The following is an 18,675-nucleotide window of genomic DNA, read 5'->3' on the forward strand; positions in this document are numbered from 1 at the left end:
TTTGATATTTAAGATATTTGAACTACGTACATACAGGTATCAAATTTCAAAATGTACACGTTTTCCTCTCTTGCCTGTGACGAAATAACTTCATTCTGAGCATGCGCAGAAAGCTTGATTGCTAACCTCGTATTGAAAAGTTTTCAAAAGCAGTATCTGATGTTGTAAAAACCATGTTTCGTGTTTCCTAGTATGATAATGAATATACATGTATAAGGCACCTAAAGAGTTTTCTTTAGTCATTAAAGCATCTCATCAACTTCTTAATGACAAACGTAAAAGCGTGATTCTCACAAGACTACTGTGTCGTACTTGAAAGAAATTAAAATGAGAGTGTTGCTTTATTGTGGTTCCTTTCCAAGTGTAACACGCAACGTTAAAATTATTCTGAACAGCTGATTACAGAATTCCGTTAATACCTTTTTTACCAACATTCTTGCTTGCTTGTTAATAGATTTATATAATGTTTATTTAAATTTAACTCATCACGCTAGTCTCTTCAAATCATTGTCTGTATTTCAGCTGCAAATGACACATTCTTGTAAATAACAGACTACAGACTACCTCAATGTCATATCACTTCTGTGAAGTGTATATAGATTGTCAAGAAATGTGTGCCTTTAACAATGTGATCAATACTGTTTTTATCACATTTTCCTAATTTCAGATCATCACGCTAGTCCCATCGAACTACTATTTTCAGATTTCAGCTGCAAATTAGTTTTTTTGTCGGTGGCAGTACAGACTGTCTCCATGTGACATCACGTCCGTGGTGTGTGTATGTTGTCAAGAAAGGTGTGCCTTAAAAAAATTTTGAATCGATTTGTTGAAAAGAAGAATGAATGAATAAATGAATGAATTAATGAAGGAATAGTGAAGAGGAGATTCATGACGTAATGGATGTCAGATAGAAGGAATTCTTCCTTCTCCTTCAATATCAAAAGGAATAATTGATTATTAGACTTTCATTCCAGGTGTTAAATTTGTTAATACGCCATCAAGAGGTTCTTTGGAATTCAAAATGTTATCAATCCATACCGAACATATTTTAACCCACGCAGTATCCAGAAAGGTTACGAACTACTTTGCTATCTTATTGATACCAAATGGATCTTAATGGCGCAATTCGATATTCCTCTTTAAAAGATCATTTTGAGAAATTAGAAAATTGAACAATAATTCAATGGCGTCGTCGAGCTAACTCTTAGTTGAGTGAATGAATCCACCATCTGTACGTGCTTTTTGGTTGGAAACTCAAACTATCAAAGTAAATTTCCTCGAAGTTAAATCACAGATTACATGAAGCATAAATCATTCATTTTTATCACGGTAGCGATCCTATGGCAGACCAGATTTGAGTTGATAAGAATGGAAGTAATTGTCTAAACCCGAATTGTGAACTATAAATACCATGTACGCACAGTGTCGTCAGAAATTGAAAGCAACAATGTCAAGTCATTCAACCAGACTGTTGGCGCCAGTTTTCATTCGCTATCTAGTTTTACGTACGTTGTAACATCCGGATTCCGCGCTCATGACCATCTGTGTTGTTTTTTTCGGTTAAATTTATTATCAACAGCACAGTTTGTCATCATTTTTATTCTTATCCTCTTTCGGCCACACATCTCCCGCCGGATTTTATGGGGTCATACTTAGATATCCATTATGGATTAATATCTTACTATGACCGTGCACATTATCCGACGTAGTAGTGACAAAAGGTTGTGCTCCTAAAACTGCACATATTTGGTTTGATATATTGAAACAGTGTTATTACTGACGCGTCCATTCTTTGCTAAATTCAACAACATTCTTCTATAACAGCAGAGATTTTGATCACTGTAAAACGGTCATATAACTAAGTATTCCTTCAAACCCTTGTCGTCCCGTCGTGTGTGTGTTTCACAGTAACAAATACGTCACTTTATTAAGATAGATTTTGTATTAGTGATTCTTCACAATGAAATTGAAACAAAATTGTCAGCAGACGAGATGATTGTCCTTAAACATCTCATTTCCCGCTAAAAGTGTATTTCACTGCAACATGTCTTTTCCAACTTAATTTTAGACCAATTATCATATACATCTTCTGTACCAATGAAACTGTTTGCCTGCAGTCGAAATTATGTTCAAAACTTACATGAAATTGGAATCTCCCTTTTTTCCTTCAAAACATGTCTCGTCGAGAAGGGTTAATTAAACTCAATTACTTGTCAAAACAATGTCAAGTCACGGTGAGAGTCATACAAGGGCTAGATAAACAAACGGCAGACATGCTACAAATGTACCGCGGTGTATAAGATTACTAATAAGTGTTTTCTTTGACCCAGTGTAACATCGGAATGTATTTTATTCTAAGTATATCCGAGCCTAGACATTCTCGTGGTTAGAAAGTTTCCGTTTTAAGAAAGACAGCTTGGGTCGAGATATCGCCAGACACTGACTAATCACGTGCGATACAATTGCCGTTAGCAATATTTAGATAATGTCGTTATATTATTTGGTTAACAATGCTAGCTAAGTTAGTGAAGAGTAGACATACAATCCGATTAAATAACCATAAAACGCAGCAAAATCCAGTAAGAGTAAGCTTATACGTCTTGGGAGTACCAACAACCACAACCACCACCACCACCAACAACAACAACAACAACGACGACGACGACGACGACGACAACAACAACAACAATCATCCTGTTACCAGAGATTGCAGCCTGTCCTACACCACGCACTTTGTGAAGTTCGGCGGAAATATAGCAGAATAGCTATATGTAAATACAGTGGAATCTACGAGTTGAAACAACAGTGCACCGTCTGGCTCCATCAAAATTTTACGAACATTGCTTCTCTTCAACGTCATAACAAAAACCTTAATATTAATAACCTAAATCCAATTATCCCAACTTTCATTATCTTTGCCGATCGTCCCCAAATCATATACATTGTAACCACGTGCACTTTTATATTAAACGCCTTCGGGAACAAATGACCTTCAATATTTGTCAGACCTGATGAAAAAATTTAGCAATCGTAGATTTTTTTTCACGCCAAATAATAAGATTTAATAGCACTATGATAGTTGTCGAGTTTGGCAATTAGCCGTTATAACTGTTGGCAAAGTTTATGTCGAACATTTTTTCTACAGAACTTGTTTCCATTGTATACATTATATGATACAAAACGTTTCTGTATGTGTGTGTGTGTATGTGTGTGTATGTATGTTTGTTTGTATGTATGTATGTATGTATGTATGTATGTATGTATGTATGTATGTATGTGTGTGTGTGTGTGTGTATGCATGCATGCATGAATGCATGCATGTATGTATGTATGTATGTATGTATGTATGTATGTATGTATGTATGTATGTATGTAGGCAGGCAGGTAGGTAGGTATGTATGTGGTACATGTATTCGAAAACGGGCATGCATGATAGATGGATATGTTAGGACGATTATATTTTAACCGGACAGCTGATTGTGTTTATTTTACATCTACACATAACATTGGTACGCAATAGAAGTCTAATACATAATTTAGATTTTCGAAACAACGAATCTTATTAATAAATTTAGAACGAAATTTTGATGAATTATTTCACAACGTATGAGATACGTTTACAAGTCTTACCTACACTAGGGTGATGTCAATGCCAGTAATAACCAAGGATGCCGATACGTTGTTTGTGCAAATTTAAGAAAAAACAGTATTTTCTTGAAAAACCCACATAATTCTAAAACATTCATTTTTAAATATTCTGTACCTCGAAACCAATCATTACTAATGCATTCAATCTTATTTATTGATGGAAAGTCTATTACATGTTTGAAAACGGTTTCGGGGCTTGTTAAATCCTACTGCTAAATCTTCACTCTCATTTTGTGGATGATATCAAAACCTTATCTTGTGTAAAACGTCGTTTTGAAAATTCGATATCACCAGGCAATGAGAGAGAGAGTGAGACGTCGTTGAGTTTTGATATCCATTATCCATCTGCTGACTGCAACAGACCGGTGATGTCACAGACGAAACAACAGCCAGAAGACATTGTGTAAGCTTCCAAACTCATTAAATCTCTTTGTATATACTCATTGAATCATCTAAACCATTTCCAGCTAATGGTGTATGACAAAAATTTATAGATGTTTATGTATGTATGTATGTATGTATGTATGTATGTATGTATGTATGTATGTATGTAGTCTGTATGTATGTATGTATGTAAATATTGTATTTACTTACAAACACATTCCAGTGTTACACGGATGCTATCACTCACTCTCACTCTCGCATCTTCATCTTCCTCAATAGATTAATGGATATAATGGACCGTAATGATTCGTATCTAAGCAATAACGTATCCCATGAGAGCACATCACGGCCTTGTGTATATATCAATAACCATATTTTATCATATCTATATGAGATAAGAATTACTGGACGAACAGCAAAGCATTATGTAGAATTGCATGTTACATCTTTGCAAAAGGAATACTAAATTATCAAGTGCCTCTGTTTTAGTTAATAGTATAAATAATTATATTTTTAATTGTATATTATGTATATAAGATTTGCATGTAGAAGGTTAATTTGATGGCGGCAGGTCGTATGATTATAATAAACATGACGAATCACGATAGACAACTGGTTAATTACACTGGGATAATTTAAGTTGGTCGGCATATCACAAAGCACAAATTTCGATTTTTTTCAAGTAATTTATCAAATAAACCCATAAATGACAAACTCAGAAGGCAGCTAAAACAGAAAGATAAGCTTAGCATTATTAAAGTTGTACTAGCTACAACTTTAATGCATGTTACTGATTTGTTAGATATATTGATAGTAGTATTAAAACCCTGAACAGTGCTGAATCGCCTGTGAGTAAATATATAGTATGGTGCAATATATCCAATCAAATAATTTTTTGGTCCTCATCTAAAATTTAGTGTCCCAATAAAATAACGATTTTAACTTATTATTCTACTTCTTATAAAGATAAAATAGACTACTCCTTTGCATATGCAATATTAATTATTGGTATTTTAACAATGTTAAGTGTCGGAATTGTTTGTGTTCTGATCGAAAAATTAAAAAATTCCAGTTAAAACTAGTGTAATCAACTTTAAGGCTCACGATTCAATAGTATCAGAAATTATTTTTCTGAGATTTGAAAAAAAAGTTGTTCCAAACCAGAGCTGATATTTCTTCCGCAATACTGCGAAATAACGGCGGTGCGTCTTGGACGGTTCTGGAAAAGAGGCTGTGATTTGTAATGATCGGTGTTCCTGGAGATTTATAATTCATCGCTAAAGGTTGTTGCAATGTTACCTTCACGTTGTTGGTATTATCTTACCAGTCTAGCCATAAGGATTATATAGGACCCTTCTGCCGTTCTTTATCAAACTGTGATCTGACTGTCAATCCGAACTGGGCCTTTAAGCACATTTTGTTTGGCGCCAGTGACGTTAAATAATGTGATTATTATAAAAACACGCGCTTCGAAGTTTTAGTGTTTATTGTCTTGCCTTACAATTGGTTTAATATACAATCTTCTCTGTATTACAGGGATTATGTTGATGTAGTAGATAATTTAGGAGTAGTCGTGTCAATGCTATACTATTATGACAATTCAGTAATCTTATATGTAATTATATGTACATCTTAATGTGAGCATGTGGATGACAAATGGGCATTTCTTTTGGATTTTCAATACATAACACAAATTTACTGTTTTTATACTTTAAAAAAACAATGTGAAATGACATACACTAAATCCTTTTTTGAATGAAAACGTAATGTTTTTTTTTTAATTTTTAACATATTTGTTATTGTATGTGTAATAACAAAGTTTTACACACTACTGTTTTAATTCTTCTAATTGAATGAGGATTTGATCGATGCTGTTTCACAAAAAGAAGAGGTGACTTGCAAATTAAAATGTTATCTATTTGGCAACTTTAAGTTACTGGGTATACACAACAATACAAATTGGTCTAATTCTATAAGACATGCCAGTAAAACAGGATGAACGCTCCAGTGTATAAATAATAGCACATTGCATGTAAACATTCACATATTTAATATTTTAAATCAAATGTACATAATAGTTTAGGGTATCCTCATCGATTTAGTCACCCTCAGAGTCTTAATGATCACGTTGACAATAGTATATCATATGTTATTCTGTTTTCCTTTATCAAAACGAATGCCTGATAAGAGGATGTAGCACTACGAGATACATAGATGTTTTTTTGTTGATTTTATGACTATCACAACAGTACTATCACATCTTACGATGAGATAATTATGCACGATAAGGTTCAAATGATGACATGATTAATGGTGACACAAATGGTACGTTCAAGGTCTTGCTTTGAGCCGAATACGAGGTGCAACATTGAGATTGTACTGTGACATTTTCACTTTGAGACCTTTGATTTTACTGACGTCACACTCTGCGCTATATTTAACCTTTGCAATCTCCTATATGACTTTTACATATGGTAAAAGGATACATCGAGTCAAATGTATATCGTGACTAATTTTTCTCACACTTTCATTTGCCTTTCTGACGTACACTCAACTCTCAATTAACACCAAATGACAGCCATGATGACCATTGGCACTTTAATATCAGGAAACGTGTCTAAATTCAATGAAAACCCCATTACCCGCCAGACCCAAATGATATTTTCCGAAGAATTTAATGTAATTCACTTAAACACGTACAAGAACAATGCTAATTTGTGAACATAGAAGTCTAACTGTCGATAATTTCAATTCCTCATCACTGACATGATCATTATTTTCCCGGCTTTGCGCTTCTCTATTGTTACTGCCCGTTTGATACTAGTGTTCATTTGTTCTGTTTGATACAACCACACACAAATGAAAAAGAAACTGTACTTTCTATACTTTAAGATGGCAAAATTGCAATTTCTTGCTACAGTTTGTCGAAATAAAAAAATGTAACTAGATGCAGACTGACGGGCGCCAATGTTTTGATGTCTGCATATGACATCAACATGATGGCAAGTTAGTTCACTTCATGTTGATACAATGTAGTGAGAAATTGCAATTTGAAAGTTGCCATATGCATGAGGATTGGGTATTTTGTTGGATTTTCATTTTATAAAACAATCTTATCATGGCTTTCAATTTGAAAAAAAATAATGCGGAATAACGTATGCCAAGTCCTTGTTTGTAACTCAATATTAATGGGTAACATGATTAATAAATGTGTAAAATATGTCGTTATTGTACGTACAATAACATTTTACACACATTGTAGGTATATGTTGTTAGCATGTAGCATGAGCAGTTTTCTGTTATTTTCTGTGTGTTATGAAACAATGTCAGTGAACGTTAAACTGAAACGGACGATAAATGTTCGTATGATGTGACACTGTGTTTTACTGACGTTGCGTTCGCAAACCATGACTATATATAATGACGTTTTGAATCGGATGTACTTACTCGTGTGGAAAATATACGATTCCCTATTCTCAAGGACAAAATAGAACAGGTGTAATTTGTCCAGGCAACATTTACGGTTATCAAGTTGTTAACAATAATTGCCTATACTTTTTATTCCTAGTTGCAAACAACTTTCTTTCGTCAAAGCCGTGTGGAGATATCAACTATTTCCTCATTTGTGGGGGATGCAATCATTGCTTATTACCGCCACACTCAATTGTAGATATTCACATTCCCTTCGAAGGAAGTTGCTAAGTTACACCTTCGATTTCAAAACAGGGGGTGGATATTTCTTAGATGTGTAATGTATGGCGTATGCGACCTTTGAACATAATAGCATGTACACTTCGAGCCAACAGCACAATTTCCAAAGGTTTCGTAACATTTGATTATTTTGTTGTCATTCGATCGATGACAGCCAGACTCTGCTTCCTAGCCTCGATACTTTCATCATTAGCTGACTCTTTTCAAATTAAGATAATAGTTCTGCATAAAGGCCCTGTTCGCATTAGGATTAACATTTAGCTGTACAAAAGCAACTGTCTGGTAAAGCTTTTATATTTGCTTGTGAACAAAAGAATTCTCCTATGTCATCCTAAGAGCTCCACTGATATGATAAGCCTGATGCGAGAACCAGGAATTAAACTCCTCGCCTTTTACCCCAAACTAAGACGTACTTAACTGTGAACTACTTGAAATTACAAGTTGGTTCTAAAATTATTCCAACATGAAGTCTGTAAAATCACAATCATTTTTGTGAACGACTTGACATTAAAAGTTGGTTCTAAAATTGTTCCAACATGAATTCTATAAATTCACAATCATTTTTTGTGAACGACTTGAAATTACAAGTTGGTTCTAAAAATGAAGTCTGTAAAATCACAATTCATTTTTAACGAATAATAATTTGGTTATTGGTTATATTTTCACGAAAGGTATATTCACCAATTACATGTGATTTACCGACTAATTAATGGTGCATGTATACAGCTGATGTTCTGATATGAAGCGCTTTGTAATAACATTATAAATTACCCTATGTCGGCACGCTTACATTTCATTTAGATGAAAAGTAAAATGAAAGGGAAATTTTAAATGACTAGCGACTCGCTCCTGTTGGTCCTAAGTTATTCGTATCATTGCAACCGTCCTTTAAATTCTACTGCAGTATTACAGTATTTTCATGAGCTAAAATTGTGTAAATTTTATTTTTATTTTTATTTTTATTTTAGATAGAACTTGAGTAAACTTCCCTCCGTCTGTTAGTACCTGTCTGCCCGTCTGCCTGTATGCATGCACGCACGCACACACACACGTGCATGTACATACGATTCGTTGCATTTACATTTTAGATAAATGTGGTAATGACAATGTGAAAGAAGACATCAATCCATCCATCTATCCGTCCACCCGTCTGTCTGCCCACACGCACGCATACAGCGCACCAATACATACACATGAGTTGAAGTTGTGTAAATCTGAATGACTGTATTTTAGACAGTGTGAAAATAATAATACCAAAGTGGATATCCACCCATTCACCCGTACCTGCCTGCCTACATGCATGCATGCACTGAAAGAGACAGTCACACAGACACACGTATGTATACATACATACATACATACATACATACATACATACATACATACATTATAATATGTTATCATTAGTATTATACAAGTTGCTTTGCTAAACGTGGTCAGTATGTCATTCTTAGGTTATTGACATGTTTCATATGTTACGTGTCAGGTAGAAACGTTACACTTCTGTATTTCCCTCTAATCAAATAATGGGAGCCGAGATAATCATCTTGATATGCCCCAGTAGTGCATTGCTGTTGATTATTATCAATATTATTTGCTAAGATCATTACAGTGTGGATAAAATACGTGTCTATGTACACGTCTGGCATAGTAATACACAACACTAGAATCATGTCAATGAGTTTATATGACGACATAAAAACCCTTGAGTACTGACTCAAAAAGATGTAAAACACATTCTCATTCGAACTTGATAGGTGCTTATTGTAAACGCCTTATTTGGATTAAGAATTCAATTTACATGTGAAGTACTAGTGATGCGGTTTGGCAGGTCTATGCAAGTAATATTTTCAGGACAAAATACAGCTTGTAGATGCTATTTAGGGGTGTATCAAGATCAGTGAGACTGATCACAGGGTTTTATGTTCAGATAAAACAATACAGATTATACGCAAACATCCGTTGTACGCAGTATCTGATCTGTATATTGTTAATGATAACAACACTTGACTGTAGCAAATACAGAGCAGGCACTGTGCATACAATGTTTTGTGAACTACCATTATTATGTCTATCCCAACATGAAACCTTTTGATCAGTCTCTCTGATCTTGATAAATAGTTTAATGGCATTTGCAAGCAGGGACAAAATCTCCTGTAATGACCCCTGATTACAGAAGCGAAATCCTCGGATTGAATAATGCGCCTTTAAAATGAACCATACTGGGGCATAGTTATAGTAATGAATGGTTTCAAATATTCACTGCTTATCAATATAATCGCTCTCTGTAGCATGTTTCGTACTTTGTACTGGTGATCTAGCGATATTTATCTCGATTTAATCTGGAGGGAATCATTTTGATTATTATGAATGTGAATGCTTACATTTGTATTTCATTTCAAGTATTCTAAATTTATCACATTTATAAGTGTACCGGTTTTGTTTGTAAAAAGCATACACGTACAAATGGACAAGTGATGTACTCCAGTAAATTACAATAATGGAGTAGTTTTTTGTAATACTGCAGTAATTTGTAAAAGAAATGGTTTGACGTGATAACAAATTGTGTATTTTTTAAAATTATGTTCATATATCTATTCTTTGAAAGCGTGGTCTATTTGTTATCTGGTGAAATAAATTTAATTCATTTCATTCATTCATTCATTTATTCATTCATTCATTCATTCATTCACTCATTCATTTATTCACTCATTCATTTATCTATTAAATTGATAAATCACTCATTCATTCATTCATCCATCCATTCAATCGTTCGTTCATTCATTCAATAACATTACAGCTATATATGGCAGATTCTCTGCAAAAACTCGTATATATATATCCATGTAATATATAAAATGAAAGGAGACGAGATCGTCTGCTCTCGTTTTGTATGTATGTATGTATGTATCGCTCTCCAAGCTGCTTGAGCACTCTACTTGGCGAAAAAAGAATGAAAACAAACTATATATATATATATATATATATATATATATATATATATATATATATATATATATATATATATATATATATATATATATATATATATATATATATATATATATGGCCATAAGTTGATTGCCTTAACCTGTTATCTTGGTTAACTGTACGGTGAGAACGTTTATTTTGGCACTAGTCTGAAATAACGAACTACAGTGAATATGTTATCTACAACAAAACAAACCTCAACAATTAAATTATATGTTAAAAGGTATAATGTGCTACGAACATCATGGATTTCGTCCTTGGATTCGTACCTCTCATCTTTAATAAAATTGAACTACACGCTTACATGTAAATATATATAATTACCGTCCATTACGGAAAGGTACTAAAATATTTATGGACATATTTCAGTCGATTCCATTTATCTATATCCCGGGAAACACATTTTTCAAAAGATTTTCATTTCTTTGAAGGGTATACCCTTCCTGAATCCATAAAGGTGCCGATATTAAGCTAATTAATTTTCTTTAATATGATGTGCTCGCACAAACAACCGCCGACTGGAGGTAAATAGTATATGTTCCTTTTCTCACTGATACAAGGGAATGAAAATGGACGTACAGTATAAAGAAAACAGAGGGTTGATTTTACTGGCTGGTTGGGATAAGGATGATTAATGATCCTGACATTTGATATAATCCTATTTCACAATCACACTGACTACCAACCTGGTAAATCCAAACATTTGTCGTTATTATCTGTGACTTCTCATCCTATAAGAAAAGAGAAAACATCACTTGATTATAACATAATGCCATGAATAGTAAATCATTCTACATACTCCATCGATAATGTTATCAAAAGACATATTTTTATAAGCTTCCGTGGAACAATTAATCTTAATGTGTGTTTTATAGACCTTAAGTAGATTATGTGTCTGGAGGGTGACAGAAAAACGCCAACTTGTGACTTGGTTTTTCATTCTGAATGCATGGAAAACAAATTCATATAGCTCTTCAAATGCTATTTGTAATTGATAGCTATATCAATCAGGATAGAAGTAATGCAACATGTGCCTATACTGTACATTACAATAGATGTGTATGTAGTTAGATAAAGAAGTGTACATATTGCTAGTTTATAACTTATAATGGTGACTGTAAAAATGATCGGGTTGTCATAGTAGTGGTAGTGATGTAGGTGGCAGTGGTGCTCATAGTGCTGGCCCAGTGATGAGGGTTCAAGACGTGGGTGAGGTCATTGCGTATGATGGTGATGATGATGATGATGATGATGATGATGATGATGGTGGTGGTGGTGGTGGTGGTGGTGGTGGTGGTGGCAATGTTTGTGGTGATCGTGGTGGTGGTAATGGTGGTTGTGATGGTGGTGATGGTAGTGGGGATGTTGGAAGGCAGCTAAGGAGAAGTTACAACTACAGAAGGAACATGATGAAATGAACGAGCGTATAAAACGAAGAATGTGAAGATAAAAGTGTTGAAACGGATGCATAAAATACAGATTGTTTAGCCCTTTACTCATCTCTTTGAAGTAGGTTTCAATATGAGTCTGGTTAACCTGACTACAATAGTTAAAAAGTGCTACATTTGTAGTTACTATAGCTCATCCATGTTCATTTTTCGACTCCAGATACTAAATTTATAGTATGGATACGTTTCCCATCAGCGTAAAACGTTTGAGTAACGTATGATATATACTCGACAAAGGCATTCGTATATTTGCATTCTGTCATTAAAGTAAGAGTCTACCCTTTCCAAATCTCACAGTTCAATAGCTTGTCATTGTGACAGCTTTTATTATTTTGTGTGAATGGTTGATGACTTTAACATGACACATAGACACACAAGATCCACTTACATCAGAGTTAAGTAAAACATACATTCAATTAAATCTTGACAACGTGCGGTTTTAATGATAGGCCAGGCACTTGTATTTTAGATTTGTTAGTATTTGAGTTGAAGTGTGTCACTTAACTATTTGAAATGTTAATTCGCTGACGTAATTACAGAAAGTAGATTTATATAGGAAACACGTGGTAGACACATATACAGATCGAAAACACACAGACTACAAAGTCTGAATGTGTCCGAAAAAAGAAGATAAATATGGCTAAGCCAGTTAACTTGCTGAGCATATATATATGACATGTAAATAATTTACGTTTAAATATACAGGGTGACAGTCATGTTATGCTAATATACTTTGATGTCATTCCCCAATTTTTTTCTTCGTTCAGCCAAGGGAAATACGAGTGATCTAGGGGGTCTTTGTCATAGACTCAATGGAACAATCCTTAGGTCAGGAGTGGTTTCCGGTTGAATGAAGAAAAATATTGGAGAAAAACCTAATTATACCAGAGCCAAATAGAAGAAAGTAATGATAATTTTGAAAGTTTTAACTAATATTTCGAACACAGCAGAACCAGTGACATAGGCACGCGTTGTCGTGACGTAGAACGACCAGCGTATATATTCCATATTTTTTTTGTTCAAAATGGGTCGTGCATGGTATAATAATTATATAACGCCGGATCAATTGATATATGAATTGCACCGCGTGTCATCCAAACTGTCAACCGTGTAAACTTGTTTTATACTTTGCAGTGACGTCGTTGTTATGCGGCTGTGTCTCACAGTCTGCTGCCATCTAATTTACACAATTCCAACGTACGAAGACGTCTTTAAGTTTCTGCATTTTTAAATGAAATTCTAATTGCAAACACGACCTTCAGCTTAATCTTGAAACATGACCTTCAATCGTTGATTGTCAATGAATTCAGAATGATCAAACAGTGTGTGTGTAAGCATAAATAAGTCAACAGCTTGTAAAGACACTAAACATCATAATCGCTGGAAGAGAGGAATCTATGAATTATCATGCTGAAAGTACACTGGAATACAGATATTTGTAACAATGTATTTACAAACGTTATTTATTGTTGTTGTTGTTGTTGTTGTTGTTGTTGTTGTTGTTGTTGTTTTAACAACAATATATTGGTATTTCCTCCGATTCATGATATCCGTTTTATGATCTGTGGGATTTCTTTGAAGTGATTTCTTTAGACACCCGATGATCCATGAAATAGTGTGTTTTAGGTATACATAATCACTTAAGCTGGTTTATCAAATATGCAACATGTTACACACAGATCGTTTGTCATACTTAGTCAGTCGTTATATTGAGATTTATTGATTGTCCTCGTGCTGGAGGTTGACCTCTGCAGACAATCCATTATATTCTATGTAATATTCAGTAACATATCGTGGCGCCTAGTTTACTAATACAGCCTGCGAAAAAAAGTTATGCATTTGCTTGAACGAATTGAAGTGAGCAACGGAAAGACAATGACAAGATAATACTGAAACAACATACAGTGAGTAAGACCGATGTACGTTCAGGCAAAGTTTTGATCAGTTTGTTTATATCAGTTGAAGTTACATCTCAGGTTAACAAATATTACGAGTAAGTGTAAGACCTAACAAAACAATTCCATTTGCTGTTATTAGGTATGTATGTATGTATGTCTGTATGTATGTATGTATGTATGTATGCATGTGTGTATGTATGTATGTGTGTATGTGTGTATGTATGTATGTATGTATGTATGTATGTATGTATAGATGCATGTATGTATGTATAGATGCATGTATAGATGCATGTATGTATTCGATGGTTACAAAATGTATAAGCAACCGGTACCGTCAGTATTGAAACGACTTGTGCACTTGAATGACATTTGTATTAATAGTGTTGTTAACGTGATGTTTTGCGTGACAGTACCACCCCTACCCTCGACAAGAGACCACTCCTACCCTCGACAGGTGCAAACGTGACCTGCTAATGAGGTAGGATCTGTATGCAGCAATATTGAGCTAATGGCTTAGCACGTCTTTATCAAGCAACTTGTAAATGAAACATTCTCTGTGGAATCAACGTTGAGATGAGTTGTGGAATGATACTTAAAAAACAGGCATTAAACATTGAGAAAATGCTTGATAAAAGGACAGCACTGGCTAATTCACATGGAGTAGTCCATTTTTGAATTACAGTTCCATGAAAACTCATATAGTATGAAATGTCGTATATGGTTATAGAATACATTAAATATCCAAATCACCAGGACTCATTAATCAGTGCTGAAACATCACATCCGTTGACGAACACTGACGAAATATACCTAGAAGGCATTCCTGTCCACATATCGATATATCAAGACCATCGATATTAGAAACTATGAAACACCTCGAAATTAATTCATGAAATATAACACCATCACGGTGTCTTAATTTGATCTTTTTATCACTACACTAATGAAAACTGCTTCCCTGACAAATCACCTGAAATGAAACCTTCATTTTTTCAGAAGAATAATGCTGGCGGAAAGAGTTTGACGTCATGTTTTTGTTATCTTGCAAATATTGTGATATGCTTTGGTATATGTTATCCACTATATATGGAACACTTGACTGATACCGTCTCCACTTCAGAGATAACACACTAAATTATATGCTGACGTCGATACATTTACTCTTCGTAACCTCTTTTCTAAGACATTAAACGTATGGAAATTGCACTTTAACATTTTGTGACCACTTACACAGGCAGATTCGTGCCTCTATAATTGTTTGGTTGACAACAACATTGGTGTATTGACTTTTCATGTAAACCTAAATGTCGCTTCAATTCACACCGCTAATCCAGGTTTCAAATTTAGTCTGTATTCCTGCCTACGACGATATTAAATGGCTGTGTGATACAGCGTCGTGCACAGAAACAGGTCATAGATGGGTTAGATAAGTTTGCGGCAAAGCAAAGCATAGCCGCGCCGAAACGAAGCATTAATTCCAGTTCTACATGTCAACACTACTAAAACTTTCATTAAGAAGAAATTGCCGCAATAAATATTTTGAACATTACTCTAAATGCAGTCGACCATAACTTTATTTGTAAGACTTATCAACACATTGTCACAAGTATTCCGCCCTGGCTTTCTCACAAATCGCTCACTTACATGCAAAGCAAAGATAGTCTCATTTACTTATTCATACAACCTGCACGTTCACTGGCTATTATACGAGTAACCCGGGAGTCATTATAATGGCAAGACAGATGCAAGTCCACTGTGCCAAGCATGATTTGCAGGCGTCCAAGGTAATCAAAGTTAAACCTAAATGTACAGGCTAGATTTACTGAAATATGTTTTGATCCTAACGGAATGAAATTCTTTAATATTTATAAGTCCATTTACTTCTGACGTAAAGATGGATGGAACCTGTCAAGACAGTTCACTGAAACAAACCTGAATATCCACTACATCTTACACCATTTACAATCTATCGATGTTTGACATTTTCATCGTTCATTCCGCCATTTCAATATGTCATGATTGATTGTTTTTGATCAGTACATGAACACAATTTGTTCTTCATTGTTGGCTGAGCATGATAAGGTTTATCACATTAAATCTTTTAAATGGAAATGTGGCGGCTCCAGTTCATAAAATAATACGAGTCCATGAGCAACAAAGTATGCCAATAGCGCTGTATGTATGTATGTATGTATGTATGTATGTATGTATGTATGTATGTATGTATAAGTGCATGTATACGTATGTATGTATGTGTACATGTGTGTGTGTGTGTGTGTGTGTGTGTGTGTGTGTGTGTGTGTGTGTGTGTGTGTGCTTGAGTGTAAGCCTGCCTGCCTGCATGGATGCATGGGTAGATAGTGAAATGCTAAGAAAATGAATTAAACATACTCGAATTCTCCACTCTTATGGCATCTAACCATCATGACTGATATATTATCTTAGACGTAAATAGACAGCAAATTCCCTTCAAGCATGATATTGTGTTGCTTTCTTCAGAAATACTACTCATTTATTCCCTGTGGCTCGGAAACCCCAAATATCTCATAAATGACAAAGACAACGAGTGTTATAAATTACTATCATAAAGTTTACTCAGAAGGACTATTTTCTTAATCATGGCTTTCCTGTCAATGGTTTCTAATCAACGTCGCAATTACACGCCACGCTATGAGTTAAGTTTATTGTTAACAGAGGCGATATAAAGTACAATCCCCGAGGTAATACTTCACCGTCCTTTCTTTCCTGTTGGACTTCTCCACAACATTTCCATGTCAAGCTATTAGCAACCTAAGAACATCCACCATGGTTGCAAAAGTCACTACTCGTACGTCATATAAAACAAAAGAAAACAGTTATAAAACAAGACCTAAATATAGACCATTTACAGATACACTGTGATACCACAGATTTTCTTTATTAATTTCATGCCGTTGCAAATTGAAAGTTATTCTTTCATGTTATCAATGTTTTTATTTACCCTCAGGGTTCCCCTATGCTTCTGTCTGAATAATGCACACAATTAACTCATAAATAACTTGATCGATAAGAAAAAATGTCCAACAGCTGATGTACGCATCTGAGTTGAATACAATATAATGTTGGTTTTAAGACTGGGAAGAATAACAGCTATGCTTTCAACTGGAATAATAATTTCACATAAAATGGCATTTCATGAGATGTGAGATAATTTAACGTTTACTACCCTACATATGTTGACGACATGAAATCATCAAAGGCGTGCTGATGTTTGCCCACAAAATGAGAGATGAGAGATGAAAGTGTGTTAAGCAACTGAAGCATGTGCACTAAACTGATCAAAGCATAGTGTACACACATTATAGTATAGTATAGTATAGTATAGTAAAGTAGAGTATAGTATAGTATAGCATAGTATAGCATAGCGTATGTTAGTGTAGTGTAGAGTAGCTAGTGTAGTGTAGTGTAGTGTAATGTACATGTAGTGTAGTGTAGTGTATACTAAGTGTAGTGCAGTACAGTACAGTACAGTACAGTACAGTACAGTACAGTACTGCAGTATAGTATCGTCATTAATGTCACTTTTTGAATATTACATAATTAATAAGTTCGTATGACTAACTCATATTTATGAATAAGAGATTTTTAGACATATTAAATGTGTTAAAGCAACAAGAAACTGTACGGAATAGAAAGCACGTTGGATACCCTATTTAATCCGAACTCAATATTTGTATTGTGAACACAACAGGAACGCGTTAGTACAGCCTGGGTCACATACTTTATAATATAGCAAAATTTGAGTAGAAGGTTGTGAACTATTCACATTTCATATTAAATTGGTTTATTAAACACATTTATGGATAATTAGACAATACTTTTGTAAAGAAAGTTTCATTTTTGGTCAAAGTCAAATTGATCGGGAAGCACGTTCCGTCATTTGCCGCAAAAGACAGTGCGTTACATACTCACGCGATCAGGACTTCGTTATCATCAATTATTCTATAATCCCGTATTAGTCGGATTACATCGATGTAATATGATTTCATTATATCGTGGTTAATTACACCCTTGTTATTTTTACAAATTACATTGCTGTATCGGCTCCTTTTATCTTTATTAGAATTCTCGCAATGTGCCATTGAAGTGATGGCATTTGAACTAAAAACGTGGGGAATTGATTCAATTTTCCTTACACTTCATGGATTTCAAAATACATGCCCACATCAACACTTGGAAAATGTGCAAACTAAATTCTTGAACAATTGACCGATGAACAATGAAAACTCGCCTCCTTTCATCGTCTAAACCTGCAGTTACGTGTTGTGAAATCATAACATTTTGAAATACGTTTGCATTTCAAGTGCATTTGCTTCTGACATATGGATAATGCCATTACATCACTAACCATTGATCCAAAAGTCACATTTTATCATGTTAACCCTCTCCCTTCCCCTCCCCATTCTACTAAAAGCTAATGTCAAACGAATAAAAGTTACAGTGAAATGATATATAATCTGTCTGCTTTCAACCCATGAAAAAAAAATTATTATCTGTTGAATTTCTTCTCCCTTTTTGTTAGTTTCAGATTGCTTTTACGCAACTATGTTGGCAAC

General features: G+C 34.5%; 1 protein-coding gene across 2 annotated transcripts in view; it reads right to left on the reverse strand.

The window, feature by feature from the left end:
* LOC144452842 (neuronal acetylcholine receptor subunit beta-4-like) overlaps nucleotides 1-18,675 on the reverse strand; it is a 106,543-nt gene that overhangs the window by 24,151 nt on the left and 63,717 nt on the right. For both annotated transcript variants that reach the window (XM_078144021.1, XM_078144020.1), the window contains exon 4: nucleotides 11,421-11,465. In XM_078144021.1, coding sequence (XP_078000147.1) covers nucleotides 11,421-11,465 — 45 coding nt within the window. The remainder of the gene's footprint in view (nucleotides 1-11,420; nucleotides 11,466-18,675) is intronic.

Source organism: Glandiceps talaboti, chromosome 23 (genome assembly GCF_964340395.1).
Source record: "Glandiceps talaboti chromosome 23, keGlaTala1.1, whole genome shotgun sequence".
In the NCBI taxonomy this organism is placed as follows: domain Eukaryota; kingdom Metazoa; phylum Hemichordata; class Enteropneusta; family Spengelidae; genus Glandiceps; species Glandiceps talaboti.